The following is a 20,957-nucleotide window of genomic DNA, read 5'->3' as shown; positions in this document are numbered from 1 at the left end:
GAAAGACGCCAGGAAACGCTGTCTAATTCGGAGGGGCAGGACGTTAGCCAAGTGGCCTCTCACACGACTCGTTATGTCAAAGAGGCTCAATGAGTAGCTAGAGCAAGAACTTCCCCCTGCACTTTCTTCCCAAGAGTTTGACAAGAAGATGATACCACAGCCGCCAGCCAATTAGCTTAGCTTAGCATAAAACCAGAAATAGAGGGAACGTCAAAATATAATCTATTGTAAAACCCCAACTTTCTTGTAAAAAAATAGCTTTAAGCAAGTAAATGGAGTGATAACACCTGGACAGAGCCAAGCTGGCTGTTCAACCTGCTGGCCTTAACGCAGTAACTGAGCTCACTATGGTCGAGGCATGTTCTAGGCTTTGGTGGTTGTTTTAAACATGAACTTTGACTTGACTAATTGAGATAACTAAGCTAATGGAGCTAACGGAGCTCATATTTTAAGCCTGTTCACAAACTATAGTCAGCAATGTTCATTTTAAACATACTGCATAACTAAACTTTGACCTTGCTAACTAAAAGAAACTAAGATAATGCATCTGAGCTAATTAATAACGGTTTTAATGCGGGCAAACTTGCTAAAAAAAGGTGATTGACTGCCTTGCTATTGCCGATCGAAGCCGGAGCCAATAACAAGGTCTGCAGAATCATTTGACTCGTGAGTGAAGGCCAATCGTATCCACTCACATTGAGTAAGTGGGGTTTCTGACCAGCGGAAAAGGGGCTTAAGCTAATCAAGCTTACCGAGCTAACTGAGCTAACTACAGCTCTGGGTTGTATTTACTGTAAAGACGCTGGAGAGGTATCAATCTTTTTTATCAAACTCTCCAAAAGAAGGCTAATAAGCACGCGTTTTTCAAAATATCAAATGTTGCTTCAAACCTCCAAAATCACCCTTTTCAAAAAGATGTATGAAATTAACTCCTCTTTCAGTGCATTCTCCATTTCCCGGCCTCTCGTGTAGCTGCCACTGTATATTAGAGGGACTTCTCTCCCCCCACCATTCATGTGGAAAAGACTTGCACCAGCAGCTACCCTTTCTTTTATTCATCGCACTGTAAATAACTCCACTTTATGAAAAGCAGCCAGTGTGACTCACGGATACCTCTCTAACCACAACCCATTATTATTTCATGGCCTTTGAAAGAAGGGTCTCTAGCAGGCGCTCTCACACTTTAATGTCGGAGCTCCCTCTGATGTTGTGTAGTACACAGCGGCCCTTGTTGCGCTCCGTATGCGATCCCTCACTTGAATTCACAAACACTTCCAAGTGCATAAATAGCACAGAAGACGAGTGCCTCGCGAGCTAGCTAATGCTCTGGAACGCCACTGCCGAGGAGATAACAGGAGCCTGCCATGGCTGATGCCTGGGACTGTCATCAGGGAGAGGGGGGGAGAACGAGAAGAGCCTTTATGAAAAATGCTGTTGTTGTCTGACCCCCTCATGGGACATCATATGGTAAGGAAAAAGAGCACGCATCAGCGTTACGATTAAATGACCAGCGGACATGATTCAAAGGGCTCCGCGACGTCCCTGAGCATCCGTCGGAACGTGTAGAAGGCTCCCGGCATACAGACGAGCTAATGGGCAACCTATTGGTCATGGTAGATTCAGCTTGAATCTCAATGAGGGTGTCAGGGTGTAGGGCGCTCCATGACCGACAAGGTGTGGTGGGCCTGCTGGAGTTGATTTAGCCACACGGCCTGTCATAGCTTTTTACCAGTCAGAGTCCATCAATCGAGAGGCTAAAATGCATGCCCCCCCCCCCTTTTGAAGTGTCAAGAGGAAACCGCCGTCTCGGAGACGCACGGAAAAATGGAAGACGTCTGATGAAATGTCACATCTTTGTTTTCTCTACATGATGCAGAACCCTGATGGTAATAAGGCCAGGATATATATTTTTTACATGAGCATGACACCAGACTTAATAATGCAGTCGGTGCCAGAACCACTTTTGCAGTGTGTAGCCCAGAAATGAAGCCTGGCTGGGCATAAGTCACTCCTCACAAAAGCCTTTCACCAAAAAAAAAAAAAAAGGCACAGAGCAGTACTTCCGTGGAGACTGGAACATGCGTGTGGGACATGAAAGCAGAGGGCTTGGAAATCATACAAAGGCTAAACCCATTACAGGTCCAGAGGGGTGGACAACACACTGCCGTGTCCCGCTCCTCTAAACAAGACACTAGGTGCTGGAAGCTGGAACAAAGCCTTGTAACATATACATTAAACTTTAATCGCTTTTTTCCTCTTCTTCCATCCCCGTCTCCTCAAATCTCTGAAGGAGCAGCTCCTGAAACGTTAAAAGTGTAATGCCAGCTAGATTTTCATGGCTGTGCCTTTGTAGAATAAAAGATATATGTGTAACGGCGGAGGGGATTTTTTTCTTTTTTGTTTTGTTACTCTCTGATGCTGGAGGTAGACAGTTGTTTTTCAAATTCCAAGTTTTGGTCCTTTATTTTATTCAGCAGTGAAATGCCATGAATACAGAAAATAATAACGTCTGTTACAATTCTCAACCATGACCTTCTAATGTCAGAGAACCTTGTTAACGTATGGACACAGTACACAGTAATGAAAAGTATAAACAAAAAAAAAAAAAATGTTGTTGAATCTCGTTCGTCAGGAAATTAAAACGAAAACAAACAAAACAAAAGTTTTCACCAATTACATAAACATATGTTTGCTACAGTCCCAATTTACTGTATACATACGGGGATCACATTCCCAATTATTAGAGAAGGATAGCAGTAGAAAGGATACATGACTCAACTGCCAGACATAATGCTTCATAAAGTATGCACAGAGGTACAAGCAATAAATACACACATTAGGTTAAGCCTTACAGCTACGCAAAGCAGATGCAGAAAAAGCAGGTTTTGCTATTCTTAGCGAGCAATGAGAGAGAAAACAGTAAAAATTCAGGTAAGTCAGAAAAGAAACACTGAGATTTTTTTTTTTCCTCTTAGAAAAAAGTCTGGTAAATGTATGGGTCCACCAACAATTTTTTTTCTTTTTTACATAAGTATGCACAGTTATCAAAATACAGACAAAATCAACCCAGAAAATCCAGACAATCCTAAAATCTAGTGGAGGAGCAGATCGCAGTTCTGGAGGTCTTTCTGGTATTATGTGCAAGCAACTATTTTAGACTGTTTTTTTTTACTTAATTTATACAAAACCCATGCAAATCTACAGGTAATATGCATTCTGTGGCTGACAGGTTTTCAATCCTTCCCAAAACAGTATATCTGAGGTAATGTACGTACATTTAGGCCATCGTCCCGATGATTTGTATTATACTCTTTTTCAGTTTAGTTCTTGTTTCCAGTCCACCAAATGATTTTTTTTTTAGACATGCATTTTTTAAAAACACAATATTCCCTTACAGGTTAATCTATACATTATCATTCTACAAATGTTTTGAGGACAACCTATTACGATGCAAATCTTCCGTTTCTCGACGTATAGGGAATGTAAACGTTGGTTGGAGCCACGTCCTATGAGACAAGCGCGGTAAAGTGTTAGCGGCTCGCGTGGCGCTCTAATAACTCGTGCAATCTGTCGTAATTGTTCTGAATTTGTGTTGTTGTTGTTGTTGTGCAGAGGTAGAAGCTTTCAGAAAGCCTTTTTGGGTAAGTGGGAGAACCCTTTTTCTTTCCTTTCCTTTTTTTATTTTGAAAGACGCGGCGTCCCTTTTATTTGGTGTGATGAGATTATTAAGAACGTCGTCTTCAAGTCGGTTTTTTTTTGCTGACTCCAGCTCAGTATTGAAGGGGTAAGCTTTGTTCCTGTGGCCCAGCACCCTCTTGACGTGGAACTGGTGTGTGTGACTGTGTGTGTACAGTACTGCACGTGTCTGCGTGTGTTTAAGCTCTCGCAGCCAATTCCTCGGCTTGAAGACAACGTATGCACAGTGTGTTTCCATTTTGGTCAAAGCAGGCGGACGCGTCGCTCGTTACAGTGCGATGCAAAGACACTCGTCGGTTCTTTGACAGCGTACATTTTCTCTGCAGCTGGAGATTAAACCGAAACAAGAAGATCTGCAAGACCAAAATCTCGGAGGGGGGGGGGGGGGGGGATCTGTGAATACGTGTGTGTGTGTGTGTGAGTGTCTGTGTGTCTTCAACAGGTCGTGATTTGTTTATCCCGTACAAGAGGAGGCAGAATTTTGTGTAACTTTGGTTTACTGAAAACAGAAATGACCATTAAAGCAACAACACTTTTCTAGATGACTTTTGGCTGCGACAGGAGACGACGGGGACTTCTCTTTAGTGTCAAGAATCACCGGTGTGCGGTTTTAGAAAAAGCTGAGCCACCGATCCGGAGTGCGCCCGTGCCAAAAACGGTTGCACCCGTACGGTTAAGAAGCCACGAGCCACACGATGAGTGTTCGATGCTGGATGGAGTTAAAGCGAATATCACCTAGAAAAGGTTACCTCTCTTTCACCTTAGGTATCCTCTCCTGCAATGGCTATTATTATTTGCTCGCACACGGTAACCAAGCCACGTCATCTCATATCCACTTGAAAATTATTTGGCTTCACTAGATTTTTTTGTGTTTCAAACGTTTGGTTCGTGGTGTTTTTCAGTTTCGGTTTTTTATCGACGCGGCTCGGAGCAAAAGAACCGCCCTGACGGAAATAAGACGTGACATTAGTTTGGACAGTCCCACTCAGAACGTTACATATTCACCAGGTTAGAAAACAAAGAAAGAAAAGAAAAGAAAAGAAAGAAACCCCCAAATAAACAAAACAAATAAAAAAAAAAGGAGTGAAGTTTGATGCGTAAAGCTTAACAAAACGTACAAAATAAACATCACAACAACACAATGTTTCTGCACTTCCATTGAATACACAAATGTTTTTTTTTTTCCTTTTGTTTTGGTCATGATCCACTTTTACAGTTAGCTGCTCTCCACCAGTCAAATACCACATCGCCTCTTTCTAACCGACAGTATTTCTGGCAGAAGATCCCCAAGGTGGACGAGTTGTCAATTTACAAAATCAGCATTTATGCCCCCCCCCCCGTCCCCTCCCGCCCCGCCCGCATCTCTCTCTCTCTCCCAGCGATCATCTTTGTATTGGGGGCGAAAAGGAAACGATCCCAGAGGTTACTTCGAAGGTAGTTTTGCGGAACGAAAGCTTCTCTTTGTACGAGTTTAAAGTGGCAGAAGGAGACCGAGAGGAGTTTTGGTCGGCTGTCTGTCTTATAAGCTATTGGCCATTGTTGGCTTTGGTTTCTAGCTGTTGCCTGTGACTGTTTGCAGGTAGACAAAGCTTTCAGAACGAGGAGGTATAAAGAGGAAACAGCGAGAAAGGAAATTAGGCAGAGATGCATTTGTTTTGTAAATGGTGCTTTTTCACAAACAATTATTATTATTCTTTCCCCCCCCCCAAACTTTTAATCACAAACAGATAATAGACTGTGGAAGCCGACTATTTTTTTTTTTTTTATCGTTTTTTTTTTTTTGTTTAGTTTTTTTGGACAGCTGCAACAACAGTCTGGGTACCGCAGTTCTGGTGTTATTCAGGGAAATGGCATTTACAGTTGGTGGTGTAAAAAAAAAAAAGAAAGAATCATATTTGGAAAATTAAACGATGATTTAAAAAGAAAAAAAAAAAAGCTGAAAACAATATACTGGTTATTTTTATTATTGTAGCAACATACAGGCAGTGAAAAGAATTTCTGAGACTACTCCTGTGCAAATGAGAACAGAGCAACAACTTTGAATTGAACCAGCAATTGTCTCTAGACGTCAACAACTACTGTGGGGTCGGGTAATTCACAAACATAAAACGTCTTCCTTTTTGGCAGTATATGAGGCCGCTAGCTTTCAACGGAACATGACTCGGCTCGATTTGTCCCCCCCCCCCCCCCCCCACATCCGTGAGTCCATCCTCCTTGTACTGTACGTGGCCACGCCATCTCTAAAGAAATCTCGGAGAGTTAGTTTTTTTGTTTTGTTTTTTTTAAACCGGGCAACTCATGCCTGTCGTGTTGGGGGATCCCAAAGGTCTGCAGCAAAGAGTTCCTTCGGGCCGCTCTCCATCCGGATGCATGCTCAATAAATAGTCCCAGTGGTGATAGAGACAAGAGAGAGAGAGTCGGCTGTGTCTGCTTGGGCTGTGGAGTGGTTTCTAGTCTGGGGGGAGGTCTGCGTGGGAGGAACAGTGCGGCCCGGGCGGAGGGACACGTCGGCCAAAAGCCGCGCCCTAGTCACTCCAGGTCCTCCGATAAGTTCCCCTCCTCCAGCTCCCGGTCCTCCTCCAGCTCCGGACTGTGATTGGCCGTCGTCACCAGCGACATCGGGCAGTCGTCGTCGTCCATGTTGAGCGGCTCCTCCTTCACGTGGATGGGCGGCCTGCGACACAATCACAACGGGCGATAAACTTTAGAGCTCCTATGCGCTCGGTGACAAATGACTGTTCCAAGTGCAAGATCAAAAAACTCACCACTTAAGCTTTTCATGTGAAAAATTTAAAGTAACTGGGAAACACCTAAAGTATAAAGAGACAAAGTAGAATGGGGTATGGCAAATTAATAATCACTCAAGGAAATCAGAAATGCATTTTGTTGGGCCTTGAGTGCCTGGAACACATGGAATACACACTGTGGGCGTCAGCTGGCTGATAAATATTTTGTTGTATGGTAAAAAAAAACAAGCACACATCAACTGGTCCATGCACCATGCAGCCGACATAACAACCGTGTTGTTTGCGAGACGCTAATTTGACATGATGCCTCACGTCTACTGTAAGTAAGCGCATGAAAATTGCATGAAAAACACGGCCCCTGTAAGGCCGATAAGCTGTGATGTTCCAGACATGTTTGGCATTTAAAAGTTTACTGATGACACCAGGTTGAAATACATGAAAAAGGAGAAAGGAAGGGGGGGGGGGGGGGGGGGAAACAGGCCACATGATAAATAATGGAGAATTTCTCATCCCTGAGCCCCTGGAGCAAAGGCAGGAGGAGAGGCTTTTTTATCTAGTTAATAGAAAGCGCAGCCACTCGTTAATATGCAGGGGCCGTGCGTGTCGCTCCTCAAGAGGAGAAACCGGCAGCTAGGTTCTGCCATTAATCAACTTCAGCCCCGGCAGTTGGCTTTCGGACACCATGATACATGTTTTTAACTCTAAATGGATGAATATCTTTAGCCGCTGTCAATAAGCAGCGGGCGGGGAAGCGGCGGAGCTGGCGGCGAGCGGAACACCTCTCCGCTCGGAAACAACAGGGCAGCCTGACACACAAAGTGTTGTGCGACTAACAAGAATAATAATGCTGTCACACACAAACAAGGCAGAACATGATCCGGGGCCCGAGTCGGGGAGAGGGTTTTGTGCCGCGATGATAAATCTGACAAAACCTAATTATTCCTGACACATCGGATGCATCAGAAAATCCCTGCGGACTTTAAAAGAGGAGAAAGAGAGAAAGAGGGGGGGGGGGGACTTATCAAGTGGTAGTGCGTCTCGTAGCCTCTCTCTCTTACTCTCTATCTCTCTCTCTCTCTCGCTTTCGCTCTCCTGGGCTGCCTTCATCAGTGGGAGATGGGGAGGGGGCTTTGAATTTGAAAAGAATTTGAAAAGGTACAGATGACTTTAATATTCCGAACCAAATACTGTAAATGAATATTCTGATGTGGTGGAATGAAAGAAAGGAGGCCGATCGGAGCAGATGAATATTTCTGTTTGTGCCGCTCAGATTTACGGAGGCGTGATGAAAAACACCTCAGCCAGAGGTTAGAGAAACACAAGAAACAACCGAACTCTGCTGCCACTGGAGCTGTCGACTGAACGAAAAGACTCATCACATAAAACTAAATGATGTTATGTTGTTGTTTGGATGCTGATGATTGTTTATTGTGTATTGTTTGTGTATCTTAAAGGTTCTGAGATCTGCTCTGATTGTTCTTTTACACAACCAGTGTTGAAACGATTGGTTGATTATTTCTATTTTATGGAATAAATAAAAAATAATTTACTGAACCCCCTTAAAAAGAAGGTAAATAATAATAATCAATAATGATAAATAATCATTAACATATGTATGATCTATGTTTATATTCTTGCTGCCAAAATGTTGAAGAATCCGGATTTTCAGTCCCAATATTCAATTAATTGTAACATATATGAACGCTGTTGAAGGCAGCCTTACGAATATTTTTAATTGATTATTATTTACATCCTCTTCTATAACAAAATACTTTCGATGATTTCATCAGAATATCGTCCTCAATTGACTATTCAACTAACAAATGGAGGTAAAGGAGATGTAGCTATATTTGTTTACTACTTCATTATCATTTAAACTATGTTGTGAATGCAGATAAATACTATATAAGCAGCGGTTACCAGCTTCAAATGATGTTTTAGTCACTGCCTAAGCACATGTATTGGATATTGGAAAATAGAATAAGAAATAGACACGAAGATAATAAGAACAACATGCCTCATTTAGGAAAAATGTTGTAACGTTGTCAAGTCGCAATCCTGATCATCTTTTAGTCGCCAATAATTAACTCTGACAATCAGTGGCTTCCTCACGTCCATCAGCTGTCAACTGACAAACTCACAAAGCAAAGGGTTTTTAAATACGCAGCTCATTACGTGTTGGTGTGGCTCTGCGGTGAAAACAGGCAGGAGCGTCTTCACAGGCCCCGAGCCTCCCGACACTCTGGATAAAAGTGCGTGGACGAGCCATTTAGCACTTAATGGCGAGCTGCCATTAGCGAGTCACTCAGGAGAAAACGCCGGACTTTGCGTAATAAATACTTGACGCTGGATGCGTGCGCTCCTGCATCGGATGGGAGATTAGCAGCGGCAATCATGCAGAGGTATGTCAGGGATGCAAATAAGGTCATTAGTCCGGGGGGGGGGGGGCCCTAATGGTGGGTTGGGGTTGGAGGCGAGGCCGGGGTGAGGAGTGGGTAACGGCACACTGTGATTCATTAATGAACACCAAAGAGGGGCGATCACCAAACAATTACAGGTGACAGCACGAGCCCCCGCTGGTAAAATATAGAGACATTAAAAACATTCTTTTTGGAATTTATCCTTTTTCTGAAGGGAGGTTCCTCATTTGCAAATCGGAGAGGCTAATTCCTCACTTGCCGATGTTCTCATATACACTGTACTACTTCCTTTGAGCATACCCCTAAGGGTGGACATGAGTGTGTTGCACATGCACACACACACACACACACGCCCGGGGCAATCTGGTTTGCGGTTAAGCAGATAGCATTAACCTTTCGCCATCGGGGGGGGGGGGGGGGGGGGGAGAGAGAGAGGTTTGTCTAATTGTTGGCTCCGCTCGTTGGCGCCGTCCTCTCCTGAGAAAGGTGATGCACACTTTGAGTCCACTCCATTATTTAAGCGCGTTCTGGAAAGAGCCAGTCGTGAAAAACACATTTCTTCCATTTTGAGGTTGTCGTGGCTGAGGGAGGGAGGGAGGGAGGGAGGGAGGGAGGGAGGGAGGGATGCATCTCATTCCTCTGCAGCCGCTCATGTCAGTGTCAAGGCCGGAGAGAGGAGGACGTGGGGGGGTGCGACGGGGGGGGGGTCGACGCCGTCCTGTTACTTAAAAGTGAAATGACCTGAGGGAGCGGTAACGCCGGGACTCGGTCCAGGGCCGGGCAGCTTTGCTCCACTTAACGCCTCGTTCCAGAGCGAGGAGGTAAACACGTCCAAAGAGATGAACGTATATGGACACCCGGTCGGGGGGGGGGGGGGGGGGGGGGGACCACACACTCGGAAGCTGGAGTGCATCGTTTATCCATTACAGGAGTGGTTGGCGAGCGTCGGCCGACCTTCGAGACACGCGCCTTCGATGGACGGTTGAAGTGTAACGTGTGTTTGTCTCGGGATGTGCGGCGAGTGCGTCTGAGTGACATCACGGGTTTGTTTTCCAGAAACTCGCCCGGGATACATTTTTTAGAACGCTCTCTTTCTATCTAAGCTCCATTAAAAAACAAGAGATGGGGAAAGGGGGGGGGGGGATTTTCTTAAAAGTAATTAATGCACAACTCCCTAAATATTAATGGGAACAGCCTTGCATAAAATATAGCAGCTAAACCCCTATAATGCAGACAGTGGTGTAATTAAAGACGAATGTGCAGAAGGGCCTATTTATAGACCCGGAATTAACTGTTATATCCAAAACGTCAGGTGTGCGCAGAGGGCCGGGGAAATTAACCACGGTGGAGACAGGAGGAGATTATGATACAATGCATGCTGGGAAAGTGAACCTTGCTCCAAGGTCACGGCGGAGTGAAGGGACTGCGGGTTAAATATCAGGCAATTAAAGTAACAAAGGGCACGAGGACAGCGAGTGGAGTCAGTGTGGGAGTGGAGGTGGTGATGGTGTCGGTGATGGGGGGGGGTTCAACATGTGCTCGCATTCTCAAATAAGTACTCATCACACATAACAATGTGTGATGTGTGATTCAGTATGTGCTCGTGGCACTTAACCTTTCCAGGCTCTAAAGAGGCACTCGATGCATCGTACACTGTGTCGCAGTGAGAGAGCAGGAACATCCAGGTGTGTGGTAATTAAGGCAGTGGCTTTAAGTTCTGTGATATCGACTCAATGTGCAGGTTGCTTGAAGGAGCAGGCTGTCCTATTCAAAACAACTGTGTTGTCCCCGGAGGACAATTCAATGCTTTTATACAATGCTGCATCCAAAAGAGGTGTCTTAGGGACAGAAGACACGGTTCAACACATTTTACAGTAAACATGCTACATTTTTTATAAATAATTATAATAAATACAAATAAATACTGAAAACCATGCAGGCACACACACTTGAGGTGCAGGTGGGGGACTTACATGTGAACTGGTGGGGAGTACCCGGGGCTGCCGTGTCCGTTGGTGTCCAGGTGGTCAAGCGAGCCGTTGAGCTCCTCGTGGGCCGACTGCAGCAGGGTCGGGGGGCTGCCGCCCAGCATGCCTGGGGGGCTGCCGCCCAGCATGCCTGGGGGGCTGCCACCTAACAGCCCGTGTGGACTCCCGCCTGTCAGCCCGGACGGGTCTCCGCCGAGGAGGCTGTGGCAGCTGCCACCCATCGGGCCCGTGGAGCCGCTGGTCATAAGGCCGGGGGTCCCGAGCAGAGGCAGGGAGGTCTCGGCCAGGGCAGCCTGCAGGAGGAGAGACACACAGGAGACAGAGAGTTGGAGATTAAAGAGGAGGGGTGCAGGTGAAAGAGAGGAAGGGAAAAGGAAAGACGGCGAAGGAATGAGACGGAAAAGGAAGCAGGTAAAGAGCATGGAGGAGCAGGGAGGGAATGATATACTAAGTCTTTACATAATAAAATCATTACTTTGAAAACTCCGTCCCAACTTTTCTATTCTGTTAGAGGCTATTTTTCACCCAGTGACACCTTCCTGACAACCCCCCCCCCCCAGCTGCCATTCACATGCCCTTGTGTTTGTGGCTATTAAAGGGAAAAAAGTCCCCCCCAAAAACTTTACCTCAAAATAATAAAAACTCCTGACACTTTCGCCTGCTGCGCATTAAAGTTATATACAGTGATTACATTTTTAAAGTTTTTGCCATGAGCACCTCGCCGGCGTACACTATGAAGCCAAATCATTTATGACAGCTTAGATAAATATTAATGCACATGCCCTTGCATTTGCACACGCCGCTATCAATCTCGGGTGGCTGCCACAGCTGAGAGGAGAGGGGGGGAAAAGAGAACCGGGAAGAACAGAAGGGAGGAGCTGCTTCCTGACTCGACCACAGGGTGGCCTTCTGAGTCCGACAGGAGGGAGATGCAAAACAAGCGAGCAGGGAGAAGAGGCAGGATATGGAGTTTAAAAAATTAAGTTTTTAAACATGCAGGGCAGTGAGTGAGAGCTGCTCTCAGGCGCCTGGCTCTCACCTGTAAGCTGGCGTTTAGTGCACTTCCATAGCCAAGACTGGAGGGCAAGTTCTTGACAAGTGATGGGCTCCTGGAAGAAGAAGATAAATAAAATATATCAAATATCAGCGAGGAAAGAGCTACAGGTACAGCAGGGAGAATAAAAAGTCTGTTTAAACGAAGAGGGGCACAAGAGAGTTCCGATCGTCTGTGATCTCCCACAGACGATCCCACAATTGTCTGTTGACTTTGACATCTAGATCTAAGCGGCGGTGACGGAGCCTCGTACCCTGTGATCTTCTGCGACCTGCGTTTCTGGTACTCCACCTCGTCCACCGTCCACACCGCCCCCTTCACGTTCTCCACGCGCACAAAGCACTTGTGCAGGCTGAGGTTGTGGCGCACGGCGTTCTGCGGGGGGGGGAGAGAGGAGGACACGGAGGTCAGAGGGATGAGGTGTTAAAAAAAAAAAAAAAAAAAAATAGCGAATCACGTTCATTCATTTTCATTCAAGGCCGGGAAATTGATTTTTCTCTCTCTCTTGCATTTTGAAGAAAATTCTCAACATTCACACACCATTGATTTAATTAGTAAAAATTGAGTGAGAGCGAATGCTCTTACAAGTCCTGCACACAGTACATATCAATCAGAGTAAGTAGGCTAAAAGGAGGTAATCAGCATAGCGAATGGCTTATGGTGGTGACAGAAGTGGTAATACCGGCCTTGATAATGGTGATGTCAGTAACCCTTTCTGCGCCGGAGCAGCGCTGCTCTTAATGGACACGTCGCTTTAAAAGATGACAGTGTTGCGAGAGAAAAGAGACAGTCATCATGAGGTCCTGGTGTCAGCGCGGGAGTGTGTGTGTGTCTGTCTCTGTGTGTGTGTGTCTGTGGATGTGTGTGCGCACGAGGAAGGAGGATTACACTGAACTGTATCTGACATCTATACGTCCAAATCTCCTCAGCGTGGTCTTCATGTGTTATCTTTTAAATATGAATTAAATCAGGTAGATTTCTTTCATACAATAAACCAGTAATTAATTACAAAATAAGAAAAAAACCTATAGAAGAAAGAAATCACCTCCTCATATTAATACGACCATATGATAATTAAAACATGCATCAGACTCTACAAATAATAACCTTGGCTTTAATATCGCTGCCTCTCGTATTTATCGCCTGCCTCCGCTCGGTGTGTACGGCTCCTTTCTTCCAAGGAAAAGGGATTCAAAAAAAAAAAAAAAACTCATAAGCAGATCTCGCATCTGACCTGAAAATCCGGGATTTGATTGATCTTAATGCCCATGGCTCTGAATATGATAATTTTAATATTAATGAGCAAATGAGCAGTTTTATTATGCATGCTATATAGTTAGAACTAATAAGCTTCTGGGTGAGAGGGAGAAGAAGAGAGTGAGTGAGGTGTGTTGAGGGGGGGGGAGGGGGGGGTGCAGATCCCTCTTTTGAGCTGATGAGACCGAGCTGAGATATTAAACTACCTTTCATTTCTTCCTTTCTTTCATTCTCCCTCTTTGTTTTTCTTTAAAACAAATTCCATGCATTAATCAAATGACGAGCCCCGCCGCTGATCATCCCGCTAACACTTTACTGTGGGAGCCAAGGGTGTAAATACATCACCGTGGTTATTGTGCCAACTGGGAGACAAGATATTTCTAATGTCATTGTGATAACATTCCTATTGTATCATAGGAACAGGAGCAACTTTTATCAGGAAACGAGGGAGGAGAAGAAAAAAAGGAAGGTATAAATAAGATAGAGATGCACGTGGTTGTGTTATTTGCTGCCACAAAACCTCGGAGAACGTGTCCGACATTATTACGCCACAGAACCCAGCATCTCACTGTACCCAACAAACTGCAAAAAGGCCACTGCATCTTTTTTTCCCCCTTGCATCCCCTCCTGAATCGGTTGATCACACGCCCATGTGCTCATTTGCATCCCAAATCCAAATTAATTCACTTTGCTAAATCTAGTGCTTGCGCCACGTCTTGCATGCTGATGAGCGGCTGCTTCATGTTTGTGTCTCTCTCCCTCTCCCTCCAGTCCTCCGCGCAGCCACAAAGGCTAACAGGCGGCTAGCGAATGACGCGCAGGGGCCACGGGATGAGACGCTGGCGGCCCCGGCGAGGCTTTTCTTTATCAGCAGGCGGACACACTCCGGGTTAAAGCGTGTGCGGCTGCAGAGACATTTTTTTACCATCTTTGTGGAAGCAGACAGGACAATAAAGTTGTCGGGACAGATATACAAATGGGGCCTTTTGTGTGGGTAAGTAAAGAGCGCTCCCTCCATGACAGGCCAATTCTCCCTTTCCTCCCTGCCTTAGTTCCACGTGAACACACCCTTAACCTCTCTCTTAGACCCGTTTATGGGTTTGTGTGCACTTGCGGGTGCCTCCGCTCGCACAGCTGAGAGCTGGTTAACAGGCAAACAGACATATTTCTTCCTAATTAACCAATGATATGCGAGGGAAGGTGGTTTCGGGAGTAGGAGGAGGGGTGTCTCCCTTAACAAAAGGTGCTGATGATGGAGTGGCTGCCGTATAATTAGTGCGTCAGAGCCCTCTCCTCTCCGGCGCCCAGCCTCGCTATTAATTGCACCGAATTAGAAAACGATATCTGAGGCAGAATAATTCTTTCAGCTGTCATTTCCAAACAGAGAAGGCAGCGCGGCGGAAAAAATAAATAAGAGGAGAACGGTGCTTTATTCGTTAGAGAGGTCGGGCAGAATGGGAGAGGAGTGCTAATCGCTAGGCGCTGAGCAAATATCTGCTTTCTTCAGGATTCTTGTTATTGACTCGGGCGAGAGGAAGGAGCTGTCGTCGCTGTGAAAGGAAGTGAAAGGTGGAGGTCGGGTTTGGGGGGGGGGGGGGTCATGAAAGTTACCTTCCAAGTTGCGGCGTTGCGTCTGAAGTAGGCGAACGTGCGCGTGAACCAGCTGTAGATTTCATTAAGCGTTAACTGCATGTCGGCAGAGTCCATGATAGCCTGGAATGAGATGACATCAAATAATGGTTTACTAACGAGACCACATAACACACACACACACACACACACACACACACACAGATGCATTGAGAGAGGGGGGGGGGCTGCCATGATTCATGCAGCAATTAATTTTAATCTAATCAGGCAAAGTTAATTTATTTCCCACTCACCTGTCTTATGAGGGTTGCATAAGTAAATGGCGGCCTGACATCTGCGTTCTTATAAAACTCGTAGTTTGGGGCGATCTCTGGAAAAATAAATACTGTGTCACCACCTGAAATAATTGGTAAATTTTTATTCCTTTAGGTATTGCATTTGCACAAGTTTCATCAAATTATTGGGGGGGGGGTTGGGGGTGAGGGTGGGGGGAGAGAGAAACAGGGGAGAAAGGGGAGGGTAAGAAAGAGGGTGGGGTTAAAAGGGGGGCACATCAAATCGGCATTTTCCATGTCTAACAAAATGCATTTTTAATTAATCTCTCTCGCGAGAGATCTTAAACACTAATACGTCCACAAAATGAGAACCGTGTTAGTTAGTTAGGCTGAGGTTGAATAATTTATGTGTCTTCACACTAAACACAGAGAGAGTAAATATAAACATCAAAGACGGACCATTTAAAATGCAAAGCTTAATACATGGGATGTCTTAATGTAATAAATATTGTATTTTTTCCCCTCCACCATTATTTGAACTTAATTAACATTCATGTAATATTTATCCACAAAGGAAGTTCTTGTCTATTTACATATAGAGTGATTAAACACAGGCTTTTACAAAACCCACCAGACATCCCATATTGGTGAGACCAACAGCAGTCGGTGGTGTGTGTGTGTTTTATGTCAGAGGACAAGTGTGAGTACGCTGTTTGTGCACCTTCACATGTGTGCTAAAAAAAAAAAACATACTACAACACTACTACAGATTGATTACAAGTAAGTTCTGAAGGCTGAGAAATCACATGCAATTTACAATTCATAACATCACATTCATATATACATACATATTATTCAACACTTCTATTTAGAAACTAAATATGATCATTGACAACAGCTTTTGTGTGTGTGTTTATATTTATCTATATATCTATATATACAGATATATAGATACTTGTATCTTTGTGAGGACCATTTTGAGCACAGATCCTACATAGTTAGGATATTTCAAATAGTGAGGACATTTTGGCAGGTCCTCACTTTTCAAAGGGGTGTAAGGTTACAGTCTAGGATTATATTGTGTTAGAATTAGGTTCAGTTTAAGCCTTTAGTTGTGATGACCTTTACCCTTTAAATTAGGGTAAAGGTTTAGTGAATGAATTATGCCAATTAGTGGCCTCACAATATTAAAGTACAACATGTTTGTGTACTTGTGTGTGTATCTTGCCTTCACTTGCTTCACATTTGCTTTGATTTAATTGTCTGCACTGGCTGTATGTTTTTGTGTGTCGGTGTTATGTGCAGTGATAAGTAGTTGGTCCCACCTGAAGACAGGGGCATGGAGTATTTGTCCGAGTGGCGTCTGCGCATGGCGCCCATGCTGGGGACGTTGGCTCCTCCCAGTATCGACGGCACCTGGGGCATGGCGGCCATGGGCGTGATGGGTGCCGTGGGCGTGGTGGGCGTCTGAGGTAAGTTCGGCGGCGATACCGAGGGCAAGTTCTTGGACATGGTGACGCTGGACACCAAGTTGAGCTGAGGCGGGAAGGAGGGATGGAGGAGGGAGGGGGGGGGGGGGAGAGGAAGGCGTTAATTTGTGGTTCCTCCGACAGTGTCTGCTCTCCTCTAACACAGCTGTGTTTCCACTAACAAGGCTCGTGGAGAGGAGCCAGCCTATCTCCACTAATTACAACCACCAAATTGTATCATAAGAATTCTAATTAGAGCACGCTGTTCAAGATTATCCAACGATCAGCCTCCGTGTTATCCCGGCCCCATCTCTCTTTATCTCTCTATTTATCACTCCCTCCCACCCCCCCTCTCGTCGCTCGCTGTATCCCTCCTTCTCTATCTCTGCCACTTTGACCAACCGTAATCCTTTCAAACTGAGGAAACAAGGCTCCGCGACCTTTGTTTGCTGTTGCGCGAATTGGTAAACACCCGGAACCAGCCGGGTCCAGAACCACAACATGTGACCTTATGTTCTGCTATGACAAGGTTACTATAGTGACAGCAGCATCCACTCAGAGTCATCTCAGGTAACACTCTTGTTCTTACACACTACGTTATAGACTTTGCTACAGATCATCTGCCATATTAGAGCTGCTAAAAGTTGGAAACAGTGATCACAACCGCTTCCTGATTGGGTCTTTTCAGTCACAGCGTAAAACTGTTTTCAAAACGCAGCAGTGTGGATGTAACTGAATATACTAACCCTTCATATAACCCTACCTCAACACTTTTAATTTCTCATCTGTGACATTTGTGTTCTTATATGTGTGCTCCAATGTTGTCTAATGCTTGTTTTCTATTGTTTGCCCTCAATTCTTCAGTTTTAATTTGTAAAGCGTCTTGTAACTGAATTTGATGTATAAATATATATAAAGTTGCAAGGACTGATGCAAGAAGAGGAGTAGAAAGAATTGATGGTATGAATATCTTTACAGTGTGAGGTTAAAATGACTATCTGCACTGACAACTCTAACACACACACACTCACTACCCGCTCCGCTCCTTCAACATTACGGCCCTGAGTGTTAGTTATGTCTGGCATGGAGGCCAACCGTGCCAACCGCCAATCGTCCGGCTCTTTGCACCACTTTTGCGTTCGCTTCCCCAAATCTCATGTGAGAGGCTCAAACCGACTGGAAAATTCTTAACTGACCTTTTAGTCCCTGCGCTAATTTGGCTGGAATGGTAATGACGTCGCTACATATTCAAACCAAATTGCCTTAATTGCGACTCTACAAGTGGAATGCGTCCGTTGCCCAGACTTTAATTAGAGGCGACTTGAAAGCTGCAAAGGGAACGAGGGACAGAGGTGGGGGCGGGTGAGGAGGAGGCACCAGTGGCCATTTGGGGCATGTGTTGATAAATAGGAGGAAATGTCAAGTTTGAGAGACTCCGGTGGATGCAGAGGTTTTCAGATGATAATTATCTGCCCAATTAGCTGTAACGAGCTGCTACAGTTAATGGCTGGGACGAGTTCAGGCTGCACAGACAGAGATTAAACATGAGCAGTGGTGGGATGGAACAACGTGCATTTACTTTGTTACTGTATATAAGTAAATATCTGAATGTAATTCATTTTCAAAATTAAATCCTTAACAATTGCAGCATGAATCCGCCTCAATCAACAACGTAAACAGATGTTGAACTACAGCTTTTTGTTGTCTTTCTCTAAAAAGATAGAGTTATGAGTGCAAATCATAAATGCATAAATCTATTTAACGGATCCTGCCACATGTGCACAAACCTGGAACATAACTGTACCTGATGCTGCCCAAAGGAACATTTAATAAATGCTCATTATATGCTGAATAAAATACAAATAAGTGCTGTCCCGAAAACAAGGGCGTCATGTTTGCAGCCGTGTAATCCAATTCTGGCAATAGACACTCAAGGTTTGGGAGAGAGACACTCCCACAGACAAACAGAGAGAGAGAGAGATGTGATTATTCAGGACTTGCAGCTTGACTAACTTTGACTCTCATCCATCCATGCAATGGCCAAAAGGAGCCATTTAATGAAGTGTGACTCAGAGAATAAATGGTGTAGGTGTGTTTGCCTGGCAGTGGTAACACGTGGGCAACTCTTGTTTCCTAATAGGCCAACATGAATCTATTTATGCTGCAGGGTTTCTATTCCTATACCTGTGATTCTATTGGGATATAAAGCCACGCTGCCGTTTGAAATCCACCAACCATCTCTCGTTTTGTTACGTCTACACAAGCGTTTTCCCCTTCGCCAAATCCTCATCCTACCTCCCCTTAGAAAAACAGGGGGAGCCTTAAAACTGAAGACTTAACTGTTCATTTAAGAATTCTGTCTGAATTGCCCCCACCATCAAATGCAATTAGCAGCTCTTTCATGTGTGCTTTATGTAATGCAATACTTCATTAGCATCATTCATTCATATTCAGACGTGGATTATAGGCTGCAAAGGCTTTATTGGACGAGATGGATCCAAGCTGCTGGAGTTTTGAAGATTAAAAAAAAAGAAAAAGACGCCCCAGACAGACAGAAGAGGAGAGAGAGAGATTGAAAAAAATAAAAAGGGAGTTTGATTCCTGATGGAATTATAGGATAATTATGCTATCTTGTGATTATCTACATTCTATGATGAGAGGTGATGAGGAAAATTATTCCGTTGAAAGTAGGCCCTTACTTTGCAGCAGAAACACCATAACAATGTTTTGCTCTCAAATATTTCAAAACGTGGGAAATTGGGACACAATAATATTTGCCCCCAAAAAAAATGTAGCGTCTTTAACATTAAATCCAAATACTGGGGTTGGAAAACGGGAAAATGCATTTGTAATCATTCAATCTCAAAAGTAAAAGGCAGGAGAGAAAGCGTCAGGAGTGACACCATTTTCCTTCTTCGATGACCCCTTTCACAATTTTGTTTTTTTCTCTCTCTGAGGAGGCAATTTCAACGGCAGGCTGGGTATTTTGCGCGAACATCGTCTTCGCCACTCGGCTGTAATTTTCAGGTGTTTGTTGTACAAATGATAGATATTCTCGTCTTCCATTCCGTGTGGGAGTGCCGCCGCGGCCACCGAGCCAAACAGTCATCAGCGGCCAACAGGTTGTTTTGGCCATTATATCCATCACAAAAGAAATGACCCTGCGTTTTAGACAAGGACTCCGCCGCTCTGCTATCTAATACACTTCCAAACTCTATTGTCCTCTCACCCCGATAAGAAGCGAAAATAACTTATGTATTACAACTCCCATTCCCCTCTTTTTCCTCGTCTGTCAGTCACTCAAAAAACTCCCTGGTGCTTAAACTGTCCATTTCTCGAGGTGGAGGCCTGTTTACAGCGGCCGGAGCAATATGCACTCACTGGTTTGGGAGATGACTTAGGTTCCGAGGGCCGCATGTGCAAGTGGGTCATCATCGCCTGAAGACGCTCACGTTCTTTAGAAAGCTGTTTGGAGAGAGAGAAAAGTGGGAGAGTGTGCATTAGAGTGGATTAAACGGGGGGGGGGGGGGGATGAAAGAGGAGAGGGAGAGGAAAAGGAGAGGAAAACAAGAGAAAGAGGAGAGGAAGAGGAAGAGGAAATGAAGCGAAGAGGGGGAGAGGAGAGGAAAGCTAGGAGAAGAGAGGAAGAGGAGAGATGAGGAAACGAGAAAAGGAGGAGGAGAGGAGACGAGAGGAGAGGAACAAGAGAGGAGAGTAAGAGGAATGGAAGAGAAGAAGTAGAGGTGAGGAAAGCTTGGAGAGGAGAAAAGAGATGAGTAGGCGAGAGGGAAAGAGGGGGAGACGAGAGGAAAGGAAGAGGAGAGGAAGAGGAGAGGAAGAGGAGAGGAAGAGGAGAAACATAGCAAATGAGACACACCATTTGAGTGGTACAGAGAAGACAGAGAGAAGAGCTTTGATATAAACCAAGTGAGAGAAACAGTTCTGCTGGTGCTGTGAGGAGAACACCAGAGGCTTCGGGGGGAGGGAAGAGGGGAGACGGGTGCAGACAGGTCAGGCAATACAAATAGCATTTCATCTTTTTGTCAATAGCAGAATTTAGGTCAGCGGGGCTCTGACAGTAACAAGCTACTTGGGCCATAAATTAGGTGGTCCTGGGTGTCTGCTCCAAGTCCTGTAGACACTGTCAGGGGGATGGAGCGCAGCCAGCAGCTGCTTGGAGGTGAGGAGGTCTCCCAAACAGGGTGCCGGGCGGCTCCGCCTCCCCCGTCCAGTTAGTGGCCCCGGCCATCGCCTATCATCAATCTAATTCACGGGGAGTGACAGGGACTGGACCCTGAGAAAGACTCAGCCCCCGCACACCCCTTAGTATACACACACACACACACACACACACACATACACAGGGAAAACAAGACAAGCAAGTAGGCGTGCACGCACACGCACAGAGCTGGGCCTCATTACGAGTGACGGCTCTCGCGCAGGAGGAGAAAAGAAAAGAAG

At 45.1% G+C, this 20,957-nt stretch overlaps 1 protein-coding gene across 5 annotated transcripts in view; it reads right to left on the bottom strand.

The window, feature by feature from the left end:
* Positions 1–2,444: 2,444 nt before the first annotated feature.
* Positions 2,445–20,957, bottom strand: part of foxp2 (forkhead box P2) — a 105,426-nt gene continuing 86,913 nt past the window's right edge. For 2 of the 5 annotated variants that reach the window (XM_062383186.1, XM_062383181.1), the window contains 9 exons: positions 19,878–19,961; positions 16,353–16,563; positions 15,046–15,149; positions 14,774–14,875; positions 12,159–12,280; positions 11,891–11,960; positions 10,837–11,144; positions 6,462–6,506; positions 2,445–6,370 (listed from right to left, as the gene is read on the bottom strand). In XM_062383186.1, coding sequence (XP_062239170.1) covers positions 6,226–6,370; positions 6,462–6,506; positions 10,837–11,144; positions 11,891–11,960; positions 12,159–12,280; positions 14,774–14,875; positions 15,046–15,149; positions 16,353–16,563; positions 19,878–19,961 — 1,191 coding nt within the window. In that variant the 3' untranslated portion in view covers positions 2,445–6,225. The remainder of the gene's footprint in view (positions 6,371–6,461; positions 6,507–10,836; positions 11,145–11,890; positions 11,961–12,158; positions 12,281–14,773; positions 14,876–15,045; positions 15,150–16,352; positions 16,564–19,877; positions 19,962–20,957) is intronic. The other 3 variants (XM_062383182.1, XM_062383184.1, XM_062383185.1) reach the window with 3 other exon arrangements.

This window comes from Platichthys flesus, chromosome 23, assembly GCF_949316205.1.
Source record: "Platichthys flesus chromosome 23, fPlaFle2.1, whole genome shotgun sequence".
NCBI classification, from domain to species: domain Eukaryota; kingdom Metazoa; phylum Chordata; class Actinopteri; order Pleuronectiformes; family Pleuronectidae; genus Platichthys; species Platichthys flesus.
This window is presented reverse-complemented; position numbering and strand designations above follow the sequence as displayed.